This window comes from Narcine bancroftii, chromosome 1 (genome assembly GCF_036971445.1).
Source record: "Narcine bancroftii isolate sNarBan1 chromosome 1, sNarBan1.hap1, whole genome shotgun sequence".
NCBI lineage: Eukaryota > Metazoa > Chordata > Chondrichthyes > Torpediniformes > Narcinidae > Narcine > Narcine bancroftii.
Genome location: NC_091469.1, coordinates 268503396 through 268527703, shown reverse-complemented (window position 1 = coordinate 268527703; position 24308 = coordinate 268503396). Strand labels below are relative to the sequence as shown.

Below are 24308 nucleotides of genomic sequence, written 5' to 3'. Positions count from 1 at the left end.
TCCCGGATGCTCCAAAGTCCGTCCACGTGCAGCACCAGTGCCGTCATGTGGTCAATCAGGAGCTGCAGTTGAACACACTACCTGCACACATAGTCCTCAGGGGCAATGTCAGTTTCCCTTAGTTCCCACATGGTACAGGAGGTGCAAGACATGGGTCAGAGCTCACTTGCCATGCCTGAAACGAACACAGTGATTATTCTAAATGATATAAAAACTTACCCCTTTTACTTGTGCCTCAGCCTCTTCGCACCAAAGTCTCTCAAGCCAAAGCTTGTGCTCTGCTCCTCAACCTTCCCTTCTTTTATTGGTCCCTACCAATTAACCCAGTTTCTCTGTTGCTCACTCCTCCTCGCTGCTCCTTCTCCTCTCGCCCGACTAACCCAAGACTGGTAAGTGCGCCTTTTAACTTACCAACCCCGTCATTCACTCCTCCTCCTCTTTGCTGCTCCTTTGCCTCTTGCCCAAGACCGGTAGGTGCCAATGACAACCTTGCACCCAATGTCATCAAAACTAAGGAGCTGATTGACTTCAGGAAGGGAAAGCCAGAGGTACACAATCCAGTGATTATTGGGAGATTAGAGGTGGAGAGGTTGAGCAAATTTTAAGTTCTTGGGAGTCACCATTTCAGAGGATCTTTCCTGATTGAACACACTAATGACATCATGAAGAAAGCACATCAGCACCTCTACTTCCTCAAGAGTTTGCGGAGGTTTGGTATGACACTAGAAACCCTGGCAAATTTCTAAAGATGTGTGGAGGAAAGTGTGCTGACCAGCTGTATCATGGTCTGACATGTGGACACCAATACCCCTGAGCATAAAGCTCTCCAAAAGGAAGTAGACACAGCCCAGGACATCACAGGCAAAACCCTCCCACTATTGAGAACACTGCCATCAGAAAACAGCAGCAATCATCAAAGACCCACACCACATGTTCTGTTCTCACTGCTGCCATCAGAAAAGAGGTATAGGTGCCACAAGACTCTCACCTCCAGGTTCAGAAATATCTGCTATCCCTCCGCCATCAGATGCATCAATGACAAACTCAATCACAGACTCATTTAAGGACTCTCACTTGTGCACGTTATTTTTTATTCTCTCTTTATTACAATTTGTTTCTATTTGTTATCTGTTTATTTCTTTATTAGTTTACATGCATACACTGTGTACAATTTGTGTGCACTACCAATAACTAGTAATTCTCTCTCACCCACAGAGAATTAATCTCATGGTTGTATGTGATGTCATGTATGTACTCTGACAATAAATCTGAAGTCAGGTTATTCACCCTAATCAGATTGTTGTTTATGCCCCACCATAATTCGCATCTGCTCTCAGGATGAGATGTTCCATTCCAAAACATCCAAGATGTCTTCCCCCTTCCAAAAATTTTTCCTTTTACTGCCATCAGCTCAGACCTTACCCACATCTCTAGTTTCCACACATCTGCCCTGGCCCCTCCTCTGCTCCAAGATGCAACAAGGACAGGATTACCCTTGTTCTCACCTATGATCCACCAGACTTCTCATCCAACACCTCTGCAATTTCCGCCTCCTACTATATGATCTCACCACCAGACACATTTTCCCTCTCCTCTTCATCTTCCATAGGGACCTCTCCCTTCGGGACACCCTCATCCACTCATCTCTTCCAATTAATTGTTCCCCTGGTGCCTCCCCCTCATTGCTCATAAATTGTTGAAGGGCCAGGACCTGAAACACTGGTTACCCTTTCTTCTGCTAGATGCTAAACGATGTGCCAAGTTTCTCTTTTCTTTTAATTTTTATTTATTACCACATATTTAAAAATTACATAAGGAACCAAAGTTACACTCTATCAGAATCAATACATGCTTTTTTAAAAATAATTTTCCCCCCCCACCCACTCCCTCCCTCACAGAAAAACCCCCGAAGAAAGGAAGAAAGACCAATACTGAATATTACCTTATAAATTGTGACTAAATTATTCTAATACTTATAGCTATCATTATATCTTTTAAGTAGAAAATATACAATAAAACACTGCAGTATAACATATAGCATTTGGTCAAAATTTAAGTATATTATATAAAAGAAAACATACAGCTAATAAAACAGCTAACAAAAATAATAAAATAAAGTATTAAGGTGAGGCCAGGGAGTGACAAAACTCATACCAAATTCTACCAATTGACATAATATAATTACTGATAAAGTTATAACACCAACATTATGCAAATTTTCAAAAAAAATTATCAATTTGTTCTTTAAATTAGATGTGATCTTTTCCAAAGGTATACAACTTCACATTTCACCATGCCATCTATCTAATACCAAATCCATATCCATTTTCCATGAAACAGCTATACATTTTCAGGAAACTGTCAGCGCGATCTTTAAAAATTCCTTTTGAAACCAATCTAACTTTAAATTTGGACTAATCGGTGATATATACACCAAAATAAAAAAAACATAGGATTTCTCAGGAACTTAACGTATATTACCTGTTGAATAAAATATATTAGTCCAATAAAACTTAGGTCCAGATAAAATAAAATTCCAGTGGTTCTTTTCTTTAGCGTACTTGGCTGTTAATTCCAAAACTTTTTCCTTCACGATAACAAAGAAATTTAATCAAAATGGGCCTCAGTTTTTGATCCAGCTGAGGTTTAGGTTGAAGGGCTCTATGAGCTTGCTCAATCTCTATATCCCCTTTAAAATACCCTTGACCAAAGTCTCTGAGGGATCAAAAGTTGTAAAAATTGAATATTGTCTCCTTCCTCTCTTTCTTTCAAAGCAATAATCTTAATATTATTTCGACTAAAATCTTCCAATGAATCCGCTTTTTCAGGCAATTGTTTATTCATCACCAACACTTGCTCTAATCTTACCTCTACTTCATCAAGGTATGACAAAAGGTGCTAAGCAAACACCCGAATATAACGGTGATGGGGGTGAGGAAGGGCCAGTGGTACGGTTCACAAGGCAAGTAGTAATAGGTGGATAAGGGAGGGAGGGCACAACAGCAAATCCAAAGCACATCTTCCCTTCTCCTCTGTGAAGGCGAGTGGAGAGTTGGAGAAAAGAGAAAAAGGGAGGGAGAACAGAGAGTAAGCTAGCAGAAACCAGAGAAAGCAATGTTAATGCCATCTGGTTGGAGCGTGAGGGCCCAGACAAAAAAAATTCAGTGTTGCTCCTCTGTAATGCGCGTTGAAAGAACCAAAGACTTGTTGATCCAAACCAAGGCTTTTATTAACTAAAAGACTGGAGCATATCACAAGTAGGTCGACCAGTCCAGAATGACTTGGTTTGGCTAGGAGCTATCCTTTAAGACCTGCCAGTAGGTGTGGCTACACTCTCAGCCAATCACAGTCATCCTACACTACTATCTGTACATTTACACATTGGAGATAGAATCTGTACTATCACATCCTCCAATTACAAGTCCTCTTGGAGGGACAGTACACGAGGCTATGGACACATATGTCAGTGGAACAGAATTGAAATGGTTAGCCACTGGGAGATCCCTGTCACTGATGTGGTCAGAGTGAAGGTGCTCAGTGAAGCAATCTCATCGTCTGTGTCTGTTATCTCAGATGTAGAGAAAGCGGGAGCACCAGATGCAGTAGATAACTCCTGCAGATACACAAGTGAAGTTTTGCTTGACTTGAAAGAACTGTTTGGGGCCCCTGGAATGGTGATGGGGTCTGGAAAGGGAGGAGATGTGGGCACAGGCATGGCCCTTACTGCGGTTGCAGAGAAAGGTGGTGATTAGTAGGAAGGGATGAGGGAGTCATGGAGCGAGCAGCCCCAACAGAAGGCAGAGGGGTAGGATTGTGTGGAAGGTGCCGGAAATTATGGTGGATAATGTGTTGGAAGCGGAGGCCAGTAGGGTGGTAGGTGTGAAAAAGGGAAATACTTCATTAACGTCTGAAGGCAGAGGGGGCAGATGAGCAAAAAATGGAGGAAATGCGGGTGAGGGCTGAGAGGTGAAGCCACGTTTGTGGAAGAAGGACATTTCAGATGATCTAGATTGGAAAACCTCCTCTTGGGAACCAATATGGTGGAGACGGGAGAAAGGAACAGAATCCTTGCAGAGGACTGAGTATGAAGCAATGTAGTCTAGGTAATTGTGGGAGTTATTGAGTTAACATTTCATTTCACACATTTTGTTAAGGTAACAAGGATGTTATTTTTGTACAAACAACACATGCAAACAGATATGAAAATTCCAAAAAATTGGTAGGAGCTTTTGATCCAGTAGTTTAGCTGCATCAAAAGTCTGAGAAGAGAGGGTGTAACAATCATTATCCCCTGAAGTCACCTGTTTGGGGGAAGATTCCTTCCGCTGCAGGTAGAAGTACATGTTGTCTACAATAGATTTTTTTTTGGAAGAATTTGACTGGCTGGCTAGAGTGAAACAATTAATTAAATTTCAGTGGCTAATCAGGAAACGCCCATTGTACTAGAGTTCCTGAGGCATTGTGGAACTCTTAATTATTTTCTTTTTCACAATTAAATCAACATATACTGAGTGGTAAAAATGGAAAAGTAAACATGAAGATGACAACTCATCGTTTCACACTCACATAGAAAGATTGATCTTCAATTGCAAATTACAATTCAGTGTACATTCATCAGAAGATGTCATATCAATTCAATGTAATTGCAAGTTGTAACTTCTGATATGTTCCGACATATCAATATCAATAAAAACTTGGATGCTATTATCTTTCTCTTTCGGCGTATAAGTGAGTGCTGTAGTGAATCCTTTATTATTTTTGAATGGTGTGTTTGTGACAAATTTTCTTTCATCAAAAGGATAAGCAGCTCTGTACCAAATGATATGAGCATCTTCTGCAAAATGTCCATAAACGTCGCAGGAAAGAGTAACAGGTCGTCCAACTTTAGGATTTTTTGTTTGACAAGTCACATTTGATACCACTTCAACTGTACCTGTTGGAATATAATTTACAATAAATAACTTGAAAATCTTCATGACATTTCAAAAATGTTGATTTCTGAAATATTTTCTTAAAATTAAGACTCTTCAACAAGATTTTCTATAAATCACCAGCTTTCGTGTCAACAAAATATCACATCCACTCCATAGACACATACACAGGGTCAGGGTCTTTGGGGGATGGCATCCGTGGGCCATAGCCCTCCCCCCCACCCATCACTGGGGGTTGCAGACCACACCAGGAGATGTCACCAAAATGAATCACGTGGTTTCGTCTCCATGTGCTATAAGCACATGTTTGTCGGTTACCTCGGAGAGGGCAAAGTGTGACAGTGGTGCACAGAGCACCCGCTCTCCCCCTCCCCCCCGCATTGTGTGTGTTCTCGAACAACAGTTCATGCCCCCTCCTCCCACCCCATGGTTACCCTAATGCCCCCGCTTAGGCTTGTTCTGACGCCATCTCCGCACACACTGACTGTATTTCTCTTTCCTCCTGAACACAGCAAATCAGATGTCAGCATACCTAATCTTGCCCCGCCTACACTCTAGAGTCTGAACCATACCATTCACTAGGGCTAAGATTAAAAGGGACTTGATTGGTTAATTCACTGATCACAAATGTACAATCAAGACCAGGGTGGGATCCATATTGAATGAGGTTCTGAGTTAGGATCAGGAAGATCTTGGCAGAAAAAGCAAGCAATCGTGATCACCAATTCTTGTTTTAAAGTAGATGCTCACAGGATATTACACACTTTTGTAGACCCTGAAATTTGCACAAAAAAATCCACAAAAATTCAGAATGAGTATCCAATCCATGTTGAATGTTTGATGAGGACAAAGCCCATGGAAGAGTCAACAGTTCTTTTTAAATTGCAGCTCATAAACTTTAGGAGAGACGAGGGGTTACTTTTTTTTTGTACATAGAGAGTTGTGGGTACCTGGAATGCATTGCCAGGGGTGGTAATGAAGGCTGGAACAATAGGGGTATTTAAGAGACTAAGACAGGATCATGGATGAAATGAAAATAGAGGGTTACAAAGTATGGAGGAGTTTTTGGTAAGTTTATAGGGTGGGCACATGTGCGTGAGCCGAAGTACCTGTACACCGCTGATATATCTATGTTCCATATTTCTATATACATGGTGCATAGGAGTCCATTTGGAGAGGAGCATTTCATTAATCTTTCCTAATTCAATTAGGAAAAACACAAAAATATACACATTTGTGAATAATTTTTTTTTTTACAAAGTCTTTATTGCAGCTGTATTTGGCTATATAAGTGCATTTTTTCTATTTTTCACCTAGAAAGTGTGGAAATTCATTGGATTGGTAAAACTGACTGCAAATCAAATCAATAATGGAAAATTATCACATCATTACCACCCTTTTTTTGTTTTAAAGTAATGAAGACAATGGATTAGCTGAGCTATGAAGAAGGCTGGCAGGCAGCATAGGGCAACTCACAGATGCCATTTCAAATGGTAATACATGGGTCTAAAATCTCACGCACGCGACAAAAGATTTAAGTGAACATATACAAAACTGGAACTTCTCAAAATGAACAATTTACCTTTACTGTCGAAACTGGCAACCGGTTTAATTTCTCCACCATCTGTAGGATAAAACAGGATATAAGTTATGCCGGACATTAGTCAAATCAAATCAGCAGTTGAAAGGTTAAGTATCTCACCTCATCAGATTTTAAACAAATGAAGTCATCAAAATGATCTATTCTCCGCGTCAGTAAATAACTAGTTTACTCAATGAGAAGCTTTGATGTGAAACATTTAAATTAATATTTTTAAGTTTAAAGAAATCATCAATGCAGTTAAAACTTAAATAAAATGTGTCATGCTAAACTCAACATTTATCGAACAAGATTCACCTTCAAAAAGTAATTTGAAAAGTTTTTCTTGTCTTCGTTTTGTCTTTTCATGAAACACCTCACATTTGATGATATTTTCATGATCATTTTCTGTTGTCATAAATGTTAAGCTTGTAACTGATGAAAATAAACCATCATCTGCAATCTTAGGAGGGCTCTTAACCACATCTTCATAAAGCTTTTCATTTTTAAACCACTTTATTTGCAGTTTATCAGGAACATAATGTGTCAATGAGACACTGAATTCTGCATTCTGGTTAACCTTAAGTATCTTTGGATTACTTGTAATATCAGACATGTCAGGAGCAAGAGCTGAGAAAAAAAAAGTTGAATGTTTAGCCAGTGAATCAAGATAATTAATTTTAAACAACATGAAAAAAAAATTGTTTGCAATAGACACAAGTTAAAAGCACATGAACCATTTTGAAAATTACTTGTTTGAATCACTGGAATATTTTTATAGATATCCAGTTCATCACTTTATTCAAAGTATCCCACCTTGTAGCAAAGGTGACAGACCACTATAAATATCAATTCTGAATCTGATCAATTAAAATATTTTGATCTTTTATGTAATTTTATTCTGATTAATATTTAAAAGATGCATTTATTTTAAATCCTTTTTTTTTTACAATTTACTTAAACTTTTACTAGGCAGCACGGTTAACTCTGCAGTTAGTGCAATTATTTAGTGTTACTGTGCCAGCATATGGACAGGGGTACGAATCCCGTGCTGTCTGTAAGGAGTTGGTGCATTTTCCCCATGTCTACATAGTTCCACCCCCCCCCCCCCCACCCCAGGGACTCCGGTTTTCTCCCACTGTTTGAAGCGTACAAGGCGCTGTGTTAATTGGGTGTTATTGGGCAGCGCAGGCTCTTGGGCCAAAATGGCCTGTTACCGTGCTGTCTATCAATAATTTAAACATTTTAAATTTAAACCATATATGCTCCATTTTAATAACTTTATGTTGCAGTTTTATGAATAAACTTAACTAATTCCAACTTTTTTGGCAATTTATTGCAAAAGTGGGACATAAATCAGTGATTTTCTCACTCAACAATCAATCATGATGTGCCACGTGCAAATATAGGTACTCAATCCTTTATCCGGAACCCTTGGGGGACAGTGTGTTCTGAATTGTGGATTTTTCCCGGATGTTGGAAAGCCAGATTTAAGCCCACCAAATTGTGATGCCATATCCAACCCCACCCCCTTCCATACCCCCTCGCCCACCTGACTCGCGCTGCCAGTCTTCCCCCCCACTTGCCCGCCCGACTTGCCCTGCCGGTCTCTCGCCCGTGCAACTCGCACATCCAGTCTCTCCCCCTCGCATTGCCAGTCTCTCACCTGCCCGACTTGTCCTGCCGGTCTCTCGCCCAAGCGACTCGCGCATCCAGTCTCTTCCCCTTGCCCTCCCGACTCGCACTGCCGGTCTCTCACCCGCCTGACTCATATTTCTGGTCTCTCCCCCTCGCCTGCCTGACTCGCGCTGCCTTCTCTCTCCCCATTTGCCAGATTTTTGAGCTTCTGGATTTTAGATGTCCAGATAAAGGATTGTGTACCTATATAAAGTGAACATATTCAAATCTTTGGGTGGGATGGGAAATGTAAAAAGCCAAGGAGATTTTGTGAAACGTACCTTGAAGTTTTAAAGATGCCTTTTTAATTATTATCTCAGATAATTTAGAATGGGACACACAAAAGGAAATGTCTTCATCAAAATCCAGAGCAGTTGTCTTTACATACAAGCAGGACACCAATTGAAAACATTGATTTTGGTTCATCTTAGGACCGTCAATTTCAACTCCTTTGGTTATTGGAATTTTTCCTCTTTGCCATTGTGTTCTGATGTCTCTTGGAATAAAGTTATTTACTTCACAGGTGAGAGCAAGTTCTGTGCCATACATTGCTTTCTGTGGTTTCCATTTTATGTCTTCAACATAGGGAATTCCTGTTGAAATTCATGAAACCAGTCATTTACAGTAATGAATATTTAAGATGAAATAAAATCCAAAATCAATGGCTCAAGTTTTGCTTCTGGTGATATTTCAGACACCTCACAACTTTATGCTACTCACTTTATAACAGATCCCACTAAAATACAAAAATAAATCTTATGGGGCTGGCCAGGCCGATTATGAAATTGTTATTTCAACTGGCTGAAAAATGATGAGAATAAAGGTGGCTGTGAAGGCTGCTTATATTCGAGACAGAGATTGAGAACTCTTTAGTATCTAATGGATGTGGGCGAGGGCAAGAATATGGAACTGAGGTAAAAGTTCAGCTGTGCTCTTACAGAATGTCAGGCCACCCATGAAGGGCCTTTCCTGCTTCCATTTTTGTTCTTTTGGTCCTACGCTTTTGTGGAAACAGGGCTTACCTTTCAATTTCAAAACATAACTGGCTGTGAGAGGCTTGTTTGAAGTTTCAAAATGAAGGAATTGCATTTTGTACTCTTTTCCGTGATCATTAACAGTTGGTTTGAATCTCCACTGGGATGATCGTGAGTACAAACCACTGGCTGTATCTAAAACATTTCTTCCTGTTTCAATTCCATCTGTGATTTTATCAAATTCTTTGAACCAGAGTACTTGATTTGTTTCTGGATAGAATCCAGAAGCTTTGCAGGAAAGTATTAAAGGATGTCCTAGTTCCGGGCAAGGTGGATTTGCCTCAATTGCTGTGAGCGTCGGCAATGAACCTGGACAGAGAAAAGGGAGAGAAAAAAAGAAAGTTCAACTAAATGCATAACTTAAAGAACATGACAATTTAAACGAAAATTGACACTAGTCATGAGGCAGTGTCTTAAAAAAGCAGCCTCTATCCTCAAAAGACCCCCACCACTCAGGCCAGGCCCTCTTCACTCTGCTACCATCGGGGAAAAAATACAGGAGCCTAAATACGAGCACTCAGCGGCACAAGGACAGCTTCTTCCCTGCTGCCATCAGATTCTGGAATAATCAATGAACCAAAGGTACTACCTTACTTTTCGTACACTAGTATTATTTTATTTTAGTAATGTTGTAAGATGGTTATAATATGTACGTTTGCTCTATGACGCTGCTGACAAACACCAAACTTCATGACTTGTTCATGACAATAAATTCTGGTTCTGATTTTTAAGTGGTCAAGCTCAGAAAATATGAGACGCTATCCTTTCTCTTTTTTAAATTCTATAGAACAGTTCATAGTTGAGGTTTTACGCACGCACGCACGCACGCACGCGACAATTCATCTCCCAAGGTCTAAGCCAGAGATAGATTTTAGCAATTTATCCCTGCCATAGATTAGTTAACTCAAAGGTCAGGCCTGCAGCTTTAAAGTTTCGTACATGGATTTTTTCACTGGCCAAATATAGAGTTGGGCACAAATATTTCCACCCAACTACATTCAGAAATTCTTCTGTACCTGAAATGAAGCCTGAATTATATTCACAATGTTGGACTTGAAGTAATTTACATTAGGACCTTAAAATAATGTTTAAAGAACTCTGAAGCCTTAAAAAGATTCTGGACCACTTGTTCATGTAAACATCAAAAGTTTGATTGCACTTTATCTGAAGAACAGATAGCTCTCCCGATGTCTTGACCACTATTTTACCCTCAAAATTCATCAAAACAGATCAAGTGTTCATTTAATACATTGCTGTTGGTGTAATCCTGATATGTACAAATTCCACATTATCTCTGGTTAATAAACAGCAAGGACAAAAATGGCAATAGATATTCAATGGCGACAGGCAATTGACTGTCATGAATAGAAAATGAAAAGTACTTTCTTTCTTTCTCATAATGGTTCTTAATTGTTTTGTTATTTGTCATGATTCTTTCCTCCTCCCCCCCCCCCCCCATATACTGCATCATTCATCAGAAGACGATGAAAACCACGTCACTTTATTCTCGAAAGAGAACAAGATTTTCATATAATCTTGAATACAGAGGAAGAGTGAGTCGACCAGGACTTTATTAACTGGAGCGTAGAAGGTTGAGAGGTATTTAAAATTATGAAGGGAATAGATAGAGTAGATGTGAATAGGCACTTTCCCCTAAGTGTAGGTGAGATTGGAACAAGGGGTCATAAGTTAAGGGTTAGAGGTCAAAACTTTAGGAGTAATATAAGAGGATGCTTCTTCACTCAGAGAGTGGTGGCTGAGTGGAATGATCTACCTGAGGAAGAAGTTGTGGCAGGGTCAGTTCTATCATTTAAGAGGAGGTTAGAGGAGTATTTTGGAGGCCCCGGTCCGGGCAGAGAGTTGGAGGCGGCGGCCCCAGTCCAGGCAGTATGGGCCGACCTAGGAGGGGAGGCAGACCCCTCCAGCCCTGGTAAGAAAACTGCATAGGAGAAGGCAACTCCGATATAAAACCTACGACCCAAGGACATCGCTGCCACGTCCCAGCTTGCTTGGCCACGGCACACGAAGCATGGGTGTAAAGGGTGGGGCCAGTACTGCGCACACTGCACTCCACCTAAAAGCTCCTTTGCGCAGGCCCGAGGACAGGTCCACGTCCTCCCCCTCCACGTCCTCCCCCTCAAAAGATGCTCACAAACTCAAGCTAGCATGCTGGAACATCAGAACCATGCTAGACAAGGCTGACAGCCACCGACCTGAACGTCGGTCTACCCTCATTGCACATGAACTCCTCAGACTTGACATTGACATAGCCGCTCTCAGTGAAGTCCGCCTGGCAGATGTAGACAGCCTCCAAGAACGCGGCGCAGGCTACACACTCTACACACTCTACTGGTCTGGCAAGCCTTTGGATGAATGACGCCTCTCTGGTGTAGGCTTCTTGGTCAAGAACTCCATTGCCTCCAAACTCGAAAACCTCCCGACAGGCCACTCGGACCGGATCATGTCCATGCGACTCCCCCTTCAAAACAAGCGTCGCATCACCCTCATCAGTGTCTATGCTCCAACCCTCCAGGCAGAACCAGCAGAAAAGGACAAGTTCTACACTGACCTGCACAACCTCATTCAACACACCCCTACAGCCGACAAGGTTGTCATCCTTGGCAACTTCAACGCTCGCGTCGGCAAAGACTCAGAAACCTGGCCAGGAATCCTGGGCAAGCATGGTGTCGGCAAGTGCAACGAGAATGGGCGCCTCCTGTTGGAGCTCTGCGCAGAACAGCGGCTTGTCATTACAAACACCCTTTTTCAGCAGAGGGACAGCCTGAAGACTACCTGGATGCATCCCCGATCCAAACACTGGCACCTCCTGGACTACGTCCTGGTGAGAGAAAGAGACAAACGAGATGTGCTCCACACCAGGGTCATGCCCAGCACGGAATGTCACACTGACCACCGGCTGGTTCGCTGCAAGCTCAACCTTCACTTCAAGCCAAACCCCAGGAACAGTAGAGCCCCTAGAAAGAGGTTCAATGTTGGAAACCTGCAGTCAGACGAAGTGAGAGGAAACTTCCAGGCAAACCTCAAAGCAAAGCTCGACAATTGTTAGGTCTGCTTTGTTCATGAGTGAGTGAGACAAACACCAGACTGAGTCGAAATCAGGGCTCTTTGTTCTTTATTACCGGATTGTAACACTTGCGACTAACCATGTTAGTCGGAGAATGCATTCTGCTGTTATCAGCAAAATGGTGATTTTTTATACCCTTGGATACGTGCTTAGAACATCATCATATCATTACTTGTCCAATGACTAAAACTGTTGCTATCCTTTCCCTGCTAGCTTCCTGCCTCTCAATCCATCAATGTCTCTCTTATCTTGTAAGTACAAGGATGCATTCACATCTTGTTACAGCCCTGTACAGGGTAACTCCTTACACATTCCCATCTCATGATGTTTTACCTTACAATCCCTCCTTTGTCCTCTTTAGAGGACAATCTCGCCCTGACTATGCTACCACCGCGTTACATTAGTTCGCCTATTATTGCCAAGCTCTATACGGGTTCTGTTCACAGGTTAGTTCGGCTGGTGGGCGAGGGCTCCCCCAACCCTCCTTTGCGTACATCCCCCATCCGTCACCCCGATCCCATTGCCCGTTTACAAGTTTCATCCCATTTGCCCCCAAGCAAAAAACTAGCTAACCCCCCCGTACATTAGTAAATTCCCAAGTTAACATATGGTCTACAATCTAATTCATAATACTTGTTCTACAATCTGATTAATAATGTTTGTGTTACAATCAATGTTATAATATTTGTTCTACAATCAAGGTTATAATATTTAGGTTACAAGCAAGGTTAAAATTATATGTGTAACAATCTAATTCACAATCCCTCCTTCCCATCACATTCCCCTTCAGACTCCAGATCGATCTCAGCAACTTTCTCCGCCTCCTGTAATGTGAGATAGTCTTGCTCCACAGCCTGCACAGCTTGATATTTCGGAGGCAGTTCATCACGGTCAGCAAAGGCTCTCTCTATGGTCCTCGTGACCAGCGTTCGAATGCATGGAATACAACAACAGCCACAAGTGATAAAAATTGATACAGAAATGAACAAAACCAGCAAAAGTTGTCCTAACAATGTGCTCCATCTCCCAAACACTCCCTGTAACCAGGATAAAACAGGATTGGAGACTCCAGACTGGGCTTTTAATTCTTTCGCCAATGCCCTAAGTTTCGTTAACCCCTTAGTGAGTGATCCATCTGGCCCTGTGTTATTAGAGATAGAAGTGCAGCATAGATCTCCAAACATAGCACACACTCCACCTTTCTCTGCCAGGACCATATCAATCGCTATCCTATTTTGAAGTGTCATAAGGGAAGTTTCTGACAGTTGTTGATGTATTGCCTCAACAACGTCCCTGGTCAAATTTGCAAGGCGCTGGACATTATAGTGAATAAGGTTGATCCTATTAACATTCTTATTTACAGTGATGGGAAAAATTGCACTAAAAACAGGAAAGCTTTCAAACCCAGCTGCAATCTCATCGGCTAATTTAAATTCGTCCGGAATATTCCGGGCTTGGCCAATGGCATCAATCCATACCCCATCAGGGTTCCTTCCTCCCGGCCCCAAGAGTCCAACACTCCTCCTTTTTCTCCACAGCCAACTCTCTGTGTGGTGCAATTCTAGGGAATCCTCGTCTCCCTCCTGCCTTTTGACAATCAGCACTGGCGCATTAAGGGTTACTAGAGCACACCGACCATCCCAGTTAGCGGGGAGCCAGTTGTACAGCACTCTTCCTCCACAAAACCACCAAATATCCGCCCTAGCCTGGGTCAAGCGGGTTGCACTACTGCTATGTGAGAGATCAACATGAGTCCTGCACGAGTCGCTGGGCAGCCAACCCACATGGAAAACGTGCGCTGCTGTGTTGTTGTTGGCAAAACAAGTAACATTAGTTATGCCTGTGGATCTAAAGACAGGGGGAGCTACATTAGCCGGAGCTATGGGAAACGTCTGTTCCCATATCAGACATTAGGTTCAAGGCGCAGTCCATAGCATCTGTCTCCTCAAAAATTGATCTGCTCATCCGTAATAATGGCCTTCCTCGGGCACAGACCCAGCAGTTCCCATAGCCTGCTTGGTCCGCATATTTACCCATCTGATCTATCCAGGAGTTTGACTCATCAATACCTGTCTCAATTGCTATCTTCTCTCCCCTGGACATCTTCGTACTGTCGAATTTTCTCACTTCCCCCTCTTTCGAAGTGGGTTTAATTATGACCTTTGTGTATGTTAGTAAGTCGAACCTCACCACTCCCCAAGGATCTTTTCCATTAATAGACACTCCAATCATTAGATAGAAGAGGTCTCCGACACCATGTTCTCTCCCTGTGCCCCCCTCGCATGTCTTAGAGCTCCATCCCTTCATATTCCACGGGTTGCGCAGCCCCGCCTTTACTGTCAAAATCAGGGGATTCTCTCCTTTCATTGAATAGGTCACAGCACCACGTATCAGGGAGATTTTAGTGAAAAAATTATAATAAGGTTTGCTGGACCCTTTGTTAAGGGGTTTTCTTATCCATCTAGTGTCGGGTCCTGTCCACCACCAAACCTCACCCCAAGACGGACAGACATGTAGACCCCATTTAGGATATCCTATTTGAAAGGCACACATGTAAACATCATATCCTCTCCAGGACGCCTCATTCTTACCACACGCTATTATACTGCATAGATCGAACTGGAAGGTGTTATCCCTGTCTTTGTCTACCTTTAGAATAACTTTGGCCCCGCAGGAATCCGAGCTATTCTGCTGACTTATCTGGCATCCCATTAGTAGTACTGCCCATAGGGCCCCCGGTATCGTCTGCATGAGTCTCATCAATTCTATCAAGGCTGGCTACGTGCTGTTTTGCCTTGGAACAGTAGGCAAAATGATGCCAATTATGATCCCCTGGTTTGTCAATTCTTACCGACCTATCTGTTACGGCGGTAACAGTGTATGGTCCAGACCACCTAAATTCAGTCCAATGTACTTTACCTTTTCTTTGGCTTGGCTTCGCGGACGAAGATTTATGGAGGGGGTAAAAAGTCCACGTCAGCTGCAGGCTCGTTTGTGGCTGACCAGTCCGATGCGGGACAGGCAGACACGATTGCAGCGGTTGCAAGGGAAAATTGGTTGGTTGGGGTTGGGTGTTGGGTTTTTCCTCCTTTGCCTTTTGTCAGTGAGGTGGGCTCTGCGGTCTTCTTCAAAGGAGGCTGCTGCCCGCCAAACTGTGAGGCGCCAAGATGCACGGTTTGAGGCGTTATCAGGCCACTGGCGGTGGTCAATGTGGCAGGCACCAAGAGATTTCTTTAGGCAGTCCTTGTACCTTTTCTTTGGTGCACCTCTGTCACGGTGGCCAGTGGAGAGCTCGCCATATAATACGATCTTGGGAAGGCGATGGTCCTCCATTCTGGAGACGTGACCCATCCAGCGCAGCTGGATCTTCAGCAGCGTGGACTCGATGCTGTCGACCTCTGCCATCTCGAGTACCTCGACGTTAGGGGTGTGAGCGCTCCAATGGATGTTGAGGATGGAGCGGAGACAACGCTGGTGGAAGCGTTCTAGGAGCCGTAGGTGGTGCCGGTAGAGGACCCATGATTCGGAGCCGAACAGGAGTGTGGGTATGACAACGGCTCTGTATACGCTTATCTTTGTGAGGTTTTTCAGTTGGTTGTTTTTCCAGACTCTTTTGTGTAGTCTTCCAAAGGCGCTATTTGCCTTGGCGAGTCTGTTGTCTATCTCATTGTCGATCCTTGCATCTGATGAAATGGTGCAGCCGAGATAGGTAAACTGGTTGACCGTTTTGAGTTTTGTGTGCCCGATGGAGATGTGGGGGGGCTGGTAGTCATGGTGGGGAGCTGGCTGATGGAGGACCTCAGTTTTCTTCAGGCTGACTTCCAGGCCAAACATTTTGGCAGTTTCCGCAAAGCAGGACGTCAAGCGCTGAAGAGCTGGCTCTGAATGGGCAACTAAAGCGGCATCATCTGCAAAGACCTGGTTTACGGATATACACCAGGTCTCCCTCCTTTACTGAAACTCCTTCAGTGTCCGGGTTCTCCTTACTAGCATTCGCCACCTGTTGTGAAACTAAAGCAACCATATTACCCAGCATCTGCATATAATGATCTAGTTCCACTTCCCTTTCTTCCCACAACTTAACCCATGCTGGATCAGTCTTTGGACCGGGCATGGGTCAACCCGTTAGAATCTCATGCGGTGACAGGAAGGTATCTTTGGCCTTCTCTTGTCGCATAGACATCAGTACTAATGGCAATGCCTCAACCCAATTCAACCTGGTCCCCCCTAAAACTTTCCCTAATTTAGATTTTATCATTCTGTTTGCCCTTTCTACTAACCCCTGGCTCTCAGGCCTATAGACACTACCAAAACGATGTTTGATCCCTAGGTATTCTTCAACCTGTCGGATCAGCTCATTCTTAAAATGAGACCCATTATCAGAGCATATCCTGCTGGGGACTCCATAGCGGGGTATTAACTCTCGCGTTAGCCAGCCTATTACACTATCCGCATCTTCTTTCTTTGTTGGAATAGCCTCCACCCATCGTGAGAACCTATCTACTGCCACTAAAAGATATCGGTAACCCTCCTTTGTCCTAAGGTCAGTACCCATATCTGTATAGTCAATATAGATCTCTTTCCACGGGGCTGTCGGTACTGGAAATCGTAAAAGCGGGTGGGGTAAGGTGATCCTTTGGTTATCCCCGTTGCAGATAGTACATTCAGCTCTAAAGTTGTCAATGTGCTCGCGTAAGTGGGGATTCCACCAATGTTGTTTAAGCGTATTATAAGTTTTGGTGGCGCTAATGTGAGTCGGCCCATGAGCTTCTTCAAATAATAGTGGGAGTAATTGACGAGGGGCAACTATCGTACCTATAGGGGAGCGCCAAACATGTACTGTCTGATTTTCATAGCTGATCTCCTGTCGAGTGGCACCGCGTTTCATCCATTCCTCTTTCTCACTTGGGCTAGCTTTTTCCTGTATTTCTATTAGGTGCTCAATATTCGGTGGGGGTCCCTCTCCCTTCTCATCTGTGTAGTCATTCAATCTGCTACAAGTCTCCTTAGTTTCAGATTCATTTTTTTTGTTATGGGACCTCAAAATCATCCCCTGTATATGTTCATGATAACCAGTAACCTGTTTGGCTGCCCTGTCAGCCGCCGTGTTTCCCTTCCCTTCCTTTGTGTTATCTGGGGAATGGCCCGCCACCTTAATTAGGCTCAGAGCCCGGGGAAGCATGACCTGTACTGTAGTAGGTTTTCGATACCCTAGTATCTTTTCTCTATGTGCCTCAGACATGGCCGTACCGTTTTTACCCACGAGTCTTCCTAGGAAAGTTACCACCCTCCTTCCGATCTGACATTTCGACCTTTTTACTTTAAATCCAGCCTCGCCTAACCCCTTGAGTAAAACTGCTGTCCCTGTCAGGCACTCATGTGGCGTTTTCCCTGCTAATAGTAGGTCGTCTACATACTGAATCAGTGTAACATCTTCCGGGAGCTTTAATTTCATTAGGATTCGCTAAGGGCCTGATTGAACAGTCCTGGACTATCCTTATAACCCTGAGGTAATCTAGTGTATGTGTACCGATGTGCTTGGTAAGTGAAAGTGAACCAGTCTTGGCATTCCTCAGCTAATTTCAAGCAGAAGAATGCGTTTGCCAGATCAATGACAGTATAGTATTCGTGCTCCGGACTCAGAGCCCTAAGTGCTACATATGGGTCTGGGACTGGTCTCCCGATGGTCTTGGTAGCCAAGTTAATCTCCCGGAGGTCGTGTACCATCCTCCAGTCTTTTCTACCCGGTTTGGGAACAGGCATGATGGGCGTGTTCCACATACTGTCAGGTGCTGCCCTTAAAACCCCTGACTCCATTAACCCTTCTATCGTTCCTTTAATACCCTCCTCCTGACTGGGCGACAAGCGGTATTGTTTTCTCCATATTGGTTTCTGCCCGGGGTTGGCCAATTCTAGAAATACCTCTCCTTTCATTACTCCCACATCATAGGGCCCCGTTGTCCATATATGTGGACTCAGATTAGAAAGATATTTGTCTGAGTCTCTGTGATCAATATTTTCTCCTTCTATGGCTCGGTCTCTTTCTACTTTCTCATTCACTACCTGGTCCCATGCTTCAATATTCAGTCTGACAAATTTTCCTCCCTCCGAGGTGGAATATCCCGGGATTTCTGTCTGCCTGTATTCACACCCTATCGCTTCCTTTACCATCGGACCCAGCTGTCGAGCGTGATGATCTTTGGCAATACCCAAGGTCACATGAGGCACACTTTCTACTCCTAAGCAGAACCACTCCATTTGTTCTTCTGTCATGACAACCATAGCAGCTATTCCCTCCTTACCTACAAAGATAAATGGACAATGTATCGTTTCTGTCTTCCCTTCTTTTAGAGAGTCCCACCTCTCCTCATATTCCTGGTCCGGGTGGATGGTGTAGTTTAATGTAACATGCATAGGATCTAGTGGAGAATGGTAATCCCCATACCGAGGAATACTGGCCCTCCACTCAAAAAACTGTTTAACCAGCCCTGGGCCTGGTTCATCATACAGTAGCCGACTCCAGAAAATACTAACCTCCACAGAGTCTTCTGAAGCGTTAGATGGGGTCATTACTATAAACTGTCCTCCCCTTCTTATTGTATCCCCTGGGTATGTTAACCGAAGGCCCTTCTCAGAACATTGTATGGTTATTCCTAGTTTGGTAAGAATGTCCCTTGCTAATAAATTAATGGGGCAACTTGGCACAACCAGGACAGGCGTTTTAACCCTTTGTCGTCCAAATGTCATGTCGATGTTATCTGTATAGGGCTGTGTTTCCCTTATCCCGGAGAATCCTATTGTAGATAATGTTTTGCCCGAAAATGTGCTCCCTGGGGGTTTTTTAATCACTGTCGTAACTGCTGCCCCTGTGTCAACCATAAATTCAATTTTTTCTCCATTTACCGTCCCCCAAATTTTTGGTGGCTCCCAGGGAGGCGTGATTTTTGATTCTCCAGGGCACCTTCAATAATCAAATTCAGCACCTTCCTCAATATAGTCATTACACTGAGGTGCCTGGACTTGTTGATCACTCTGCCACCCCCCGATTCTCTGGGGCCCATCAATGTGTCCACCCCTACCCCTTGCTTGTCCTCTTAAGTTTCCTCCTCTTCCCCGATAGCCTCTAATAGAGGGTAATCTTTTTCCCCTTGCTCTCCCAGCCTCCGGACAGTTCCGCTGGTAGTGTCCAGGATTTTGGCAGTACCAGCATACTGCATGTTCCCCTCTATACATTGTACCTAGCTGTCTTTCCCAACCATTTCTTACTTGGGGTCCCGGATTTATCACTGGCCCCATGACCTGTGGGACTATCTGTTGGGCCGCTAATTTAACCCCTATATGTTCTATGGCTCTCACCAATTTATCGGTTGTCTTGTCCACCTCCTTCTGGGACGCACTTTCTGACCTAGCATGCTCTGATTGACGATGTCGTTTGATTGCATGTGTCAGGTGTCTTTTCCACAAATCCTCTGACATTGTCTCTACTCCCACAATGTCCCTTAATTTTGCTTGAACCGTAGCAGGTAGTCCGTTTATTATCCCATTACGAAAGTGAGCCCTTCCTAAGGGGCTGTGGTCGGGTCTTTCTCCAGTCCCTGTTTCCCATAAGTCCCATGCTCGAGTGAAATACTCGTGTGCAGTCTCTCCTTCCTTTAGTTGAAGGGTTACCAAGGCATCCAAACTATAGGGTGTAGGAAATGTTTCTCTAAGTGCTTCCCAAAATTTATTCCGAAGTGGGTTAAATTCTATTTCATCCCCCAATTTACTGCTTCTTACAATTCTCTCTATTTGCTTCAGGGCCCCTTCTGCCTTTAATCTTATCATGATAGTTCTGACATCTGCGAGTGCTAATTGTTCTTGGCAGGTTTCTCGCTCAAAACAAGAAATCCATGGACTAGCCCCATTACTCAACGGAGGTAGTTTTTTCATTAAACTCTCTAAGTCCATTCGTGACCAGGGTACATATTTTTGAGTTCCCCGTCCCGTGATCAGTAATGGGCATTGATATCTCAATTTTGGGGATTTCTGCTCCTTCTTTACTCTTGGCATGCATTTATTTATCCCACCTTGTTCTGACTCTTCTTCGTCACTGTCACTGTCCCTATCAGCTTCCAATGTCTCAGGGTCAAAGGTATATTGGTCACGTTCATCTCTAAGATAATCTTTTCAGCCATAGTTTAGTTGTTTCACATCTTTCTCTTTTGTCCTAACTATGTCCAGATAGGCATGTCTATTTTTCTCCCTCCCGAGTCTTTTCCTTTTACTTTCCTCCCATGGTGGATCGTATCTCGTTTCCTCATCTGTACTACACTTTTCGTCCTTTACTCCTATTACCATTCCTTCAGCTTTAATTTCTCCTGACAGTGTTGTAGTTATCTTTTCCACTTCCTTCAATACACCTACCATTAATTCTTTTTGATCCTCACTGATCTGCCCCAGCACATTAATATCTCTGTTTAAGTTTTTAATGTTATCCTGAACCTTTTTCATGTTCCATTTCTGTATCTCTAACTCCTTTTCTATTTTCTTGGACTCCAGAGGGGTCTCTACATCTATTACTCCCCCTTCTATTTTTATTAAAGGGGCCTGTACCTCGTCTGATGTGTCCCTATTCCCGCGGTTCTTGTCACACCCCAGTGTCTCAATATCTGGATATAAGGGACGTGACTCCAGGATCCCATCTGGGGTGCCAGGGGCACCTTGTGACTCCACATATGCATAGGGCGGGGGTCTACAAGCTATTTCTACAGGGGCCATAATAGGTGGGTTATCAGGGAGACCAAATTCTTCGAATATAGCTAGGACATCGCGGTACTGCATCTCCTTGTCTCTCACCCTCTTTTTTGCTGACTCGCGATTAAAGATTTTGTTTTCTGTGTCCCGTTTTGTTTAATTGTATAAGACTCACTTATAAATGATTTATTGTCAGAGTACATACATGACATCATATACATCCAGAGACTATGAGAGAGAGAGAGAGAGAGAGAGAGAGAGAGAGAGAGAGAGAGAGAGAGAGAGAGCATAGCGAGAGAAAGAGATAGAGAGGCAGATACACAGAGCACAAGAGATAGAGAGAGAAAATGCCTTGCACTGGCCCCACTGGGAGAAAAGTCTTCAGATTAACACTTTCGTTTCAAAGGTTTTAAAAGGTTCTCATCCTGTGATCACTGGTCTGGATCAGATTGGGTCTCCCACCACTGGGAACTATCACTCCTTCCTTCCCTCCCACCTCGAGTGAGCTACACGTCAGCCCACAATGTCTGCCCTGATCCCGCAATGGTGGGGGTGCGGGAAAGAGGGAGGGAGAGAGGATAAAACAGGATCCCATTTGATGCGGAGCTGGAATTGTGGGCACAAAATTAAAACCAAATTGTATTTCTCTGCCCTGCCCAACCTGGGGATTTCAGGGCAGCACCGCCACAGATTGGGATTGGGAGGGGGAGTGGGTGAGAGAGGAGGGGGGGGAGAAGAGAGAGAGAGGGGAGAGAAGAGAGAGAGGGGAGGGTGAAAGGAGGGAGGGAGAGAGCAAACCCGGACACTTCGTGGCTGGAAACTGGAAACAGGCACTTTTCCTTTCCCTTCTGTGTTTTGTTTCTTCCAGCTTATCTAAGACACTACGCTTTAGAATTTTGTTTCCCTCACCTGTCAGGAACATCTCAGTGCCCCCGGGTAACCAACCCCTCTTCCTCCAGCGGTCTACACATTTTTGGAGCATTTTTTGTTTTTCCAATGCCGCATTACTGGTATTTCGCTCCTCTAATTCCTGATTAATTTCCTTAATAACTTGGTCAAAAGTCTTAGCAGGCAACTGTACAGCCAAAGCTGCGGGACCGCTTTCTAATGCCTGTTTTAATTTAGGTTCTTGTCCATTTAGGGGATCTATGTCAACGAAAATTGCTTTTAAAAATGTCTCCTTGCAAGCTGGATGACTAATATCTTTTAAAGGAACAGTCTCTAAGTCTTGTCCTCCAATTGACTTCAGACTGTCCTGTATACTCTGATTGCTCGTTTTCCACTCTCTGTTTTCCCAAAGGGGTCTGAAAGTTAAATTACAACTAGAAAACCAAATATTTGGGCTATACTTTTGTCCTGTTTCCCTGTACCAATCTATGAATTTACGTAACTTTATCTCCTTGGTGATGTTGGGAATACCCTCATTTAACTTATCAAAAGTATTTCGAATAAACTGGGTGTCTCTTAGGAGTTTGTCAACTTTTTCATTAATATCTCCTACCTGATCCGGACACAGCTGTCGCAGCCTTCTGTCGTCGTTCTTGTTCACCAGGCAGGCGTCCCTGAGTACTTTTTTTGTTGTCTCAAGGTCTCTAGTGTCTGCTGTGGTATTCCACCACGGCGAATTGGGGAAATAAATTCTTAACTTCTCAAGTGTACAGACATTATCATACCTACCGGACATTTATAAGTCAGTCTCTCAGATACAATTGAGGCCAATAAGCCTGAACCTTTGTTTTCTTTCAAAGCCCAACCTTCACGTGGGAGATTTCTCCTCTTAATAACCAGTTTAGGGCAGAAAACTCAGGTCCTCAATTGTTTATAGACCACCTTCTCACTCTATTGGACTTTGCAACGACACAATAAAGACTTTTAAACTCTAGTAGTTTCTTGCGAAGCACTTAATAAATGTCATTCAAACACCTTAAGGACTTTTATCTTGTCTGTAATCACTTACGTGTTACAATCCTGGCATGCGACCTTCAATTGTGGTCGTCTAATTTGTCCGATCTCCAGTTCTTACTGACAATCATAAAGATTTTAAAAAAAAAAGAGAATTTTGTTAAAACAGGCTTCTCTGGACCTTTTTATCAGCCGGCTGAGATGATTGTCAGAAAAAACAGAAACCGTCGTCCAGTGTTCACTCACCCATCACGTCGGGGTCACCAAATTGTTAGGTCTGCTTTGTTCATGAATGAGTGAGACAAACACCAGACTGAGTCGAAATCAGGGTTCTTTGTTCTTTATTACCGGATTGTAACACTTGCGACTAACCATGTTAGTCGGAGAATGCATTCTGCCGTTATCAGCAAAATGGTGATTTTTTATACCCTTGGATACGTGCTTAGAACATCATCATATCATTACTTGTCCAATGACTAAAACTGTTGCTATCCTTTCCCTGCTAGCTTCCTGCCTCTCAATCCATCAATGTCTCTCTTATCTTGTAAGTACAAGGATGCATTCACATCTTGTTACAGCCCTGTACAGGGTAACTCCTTACACATTCCCATCTCATGATGTTTTAACTTACACGATGCAATCCGCCTCACGGACTCGTCCCCTGAAACCCTCTGGGATCAGATGAAGACTACCATACTGCAATCCACTGAAGAGGTACTGGGCTTCTCCTCCAGGAAAAACAAGGACTGGTTCGACGATAACAGCCAGGAAATCCAGGAGCTGCTGGCAAAGAAGCGAGCTGCCTACCAGGCTCACCTTACAAAGCCGTCCTGTCCCGAGAAGGAACAAGCCTTCCGTCGCGCATGCAGCCATCTTCAGCGAAAACTCCAGGAGATCCAAAATGAGTGGTGGACTAGCCTCGCCAAGCGAACCCAACTCAGTGTGGACATTGGCGACTTCAGGGGTTTCTATGAGGCTCTAAAGGCTGTGTACGGCCCCTCACCCCAAGTCCAAAGCCCGCTGCACAGCTCAGACGGCAAAGTCCTCCTCAGCGACAAGATCTCCATCCTCATCCGATGGTCAGAACACTTCCAATCTCTTTTCAGTGCCAACCGCTCAGTCCAAGATTCCGCCCTGCTCCAGCTCCCTCAACAGCCCCTAAGGCTAGAGCAGGATGAGACATATAAGGCAATCGAACAACTGAAAAGTGGCAAAGCAGCAGGTAGGGATGGAATCCCCCCCAGAGGTCTGGAAGGCTGGCGGCAAAACTCTGCATGCCAAACTGCATGAGTTTTTCAAGCTTTGTTGGGACCAAGGAAAACTGCCTCAGGACCTTCGTGATGCCATCATCATCACCCTGTACAAAA

At 43.7% G+C, this 24308-nt stretch overlaps 1 protein-coding gene across 2 annotated transcripts in view; it reads right to left on the bottom strand.

Moving 5' to 3' along the window:
* Nucleotides 1–3204: 3204 nt before the first annotated feature.
* Nucleotides 3205–24308, bottom strand: part of LOC138743276 (uncharacterized) — a 36698-nt gene continuing 15594 nt past the window's right edge. The window contains exons 8-12 of one of the 2 annotated variants that reach the window (XM_069898350.1): nt 9210–9530; nt 8469–8780; nt 6829–7140; nt 6514–6555; nt 3205–4933 (exon numbers count right to left, since the gene is read on the bottom strand). In XM_069898350.1, the coding sequence (XP_069754451.1) occupies nt 4635–4933; nt 6514–6555; nt 6829–7140; nt 8469–8780; nt 9210–9530 (1286 nt within the window). In that variant the 3' untranslated portion in view covers nt 3205–4634. Of the gene's footprint in view, nt 4934–6513; nt 6556–6828; nt 7141–8468; nt 8781–9209; nt 9531–17827; nt 22642–24308 lie in introns of those variants that run through there. The other variant, XM_069898352.1, reaches the window with a different exon arrangement.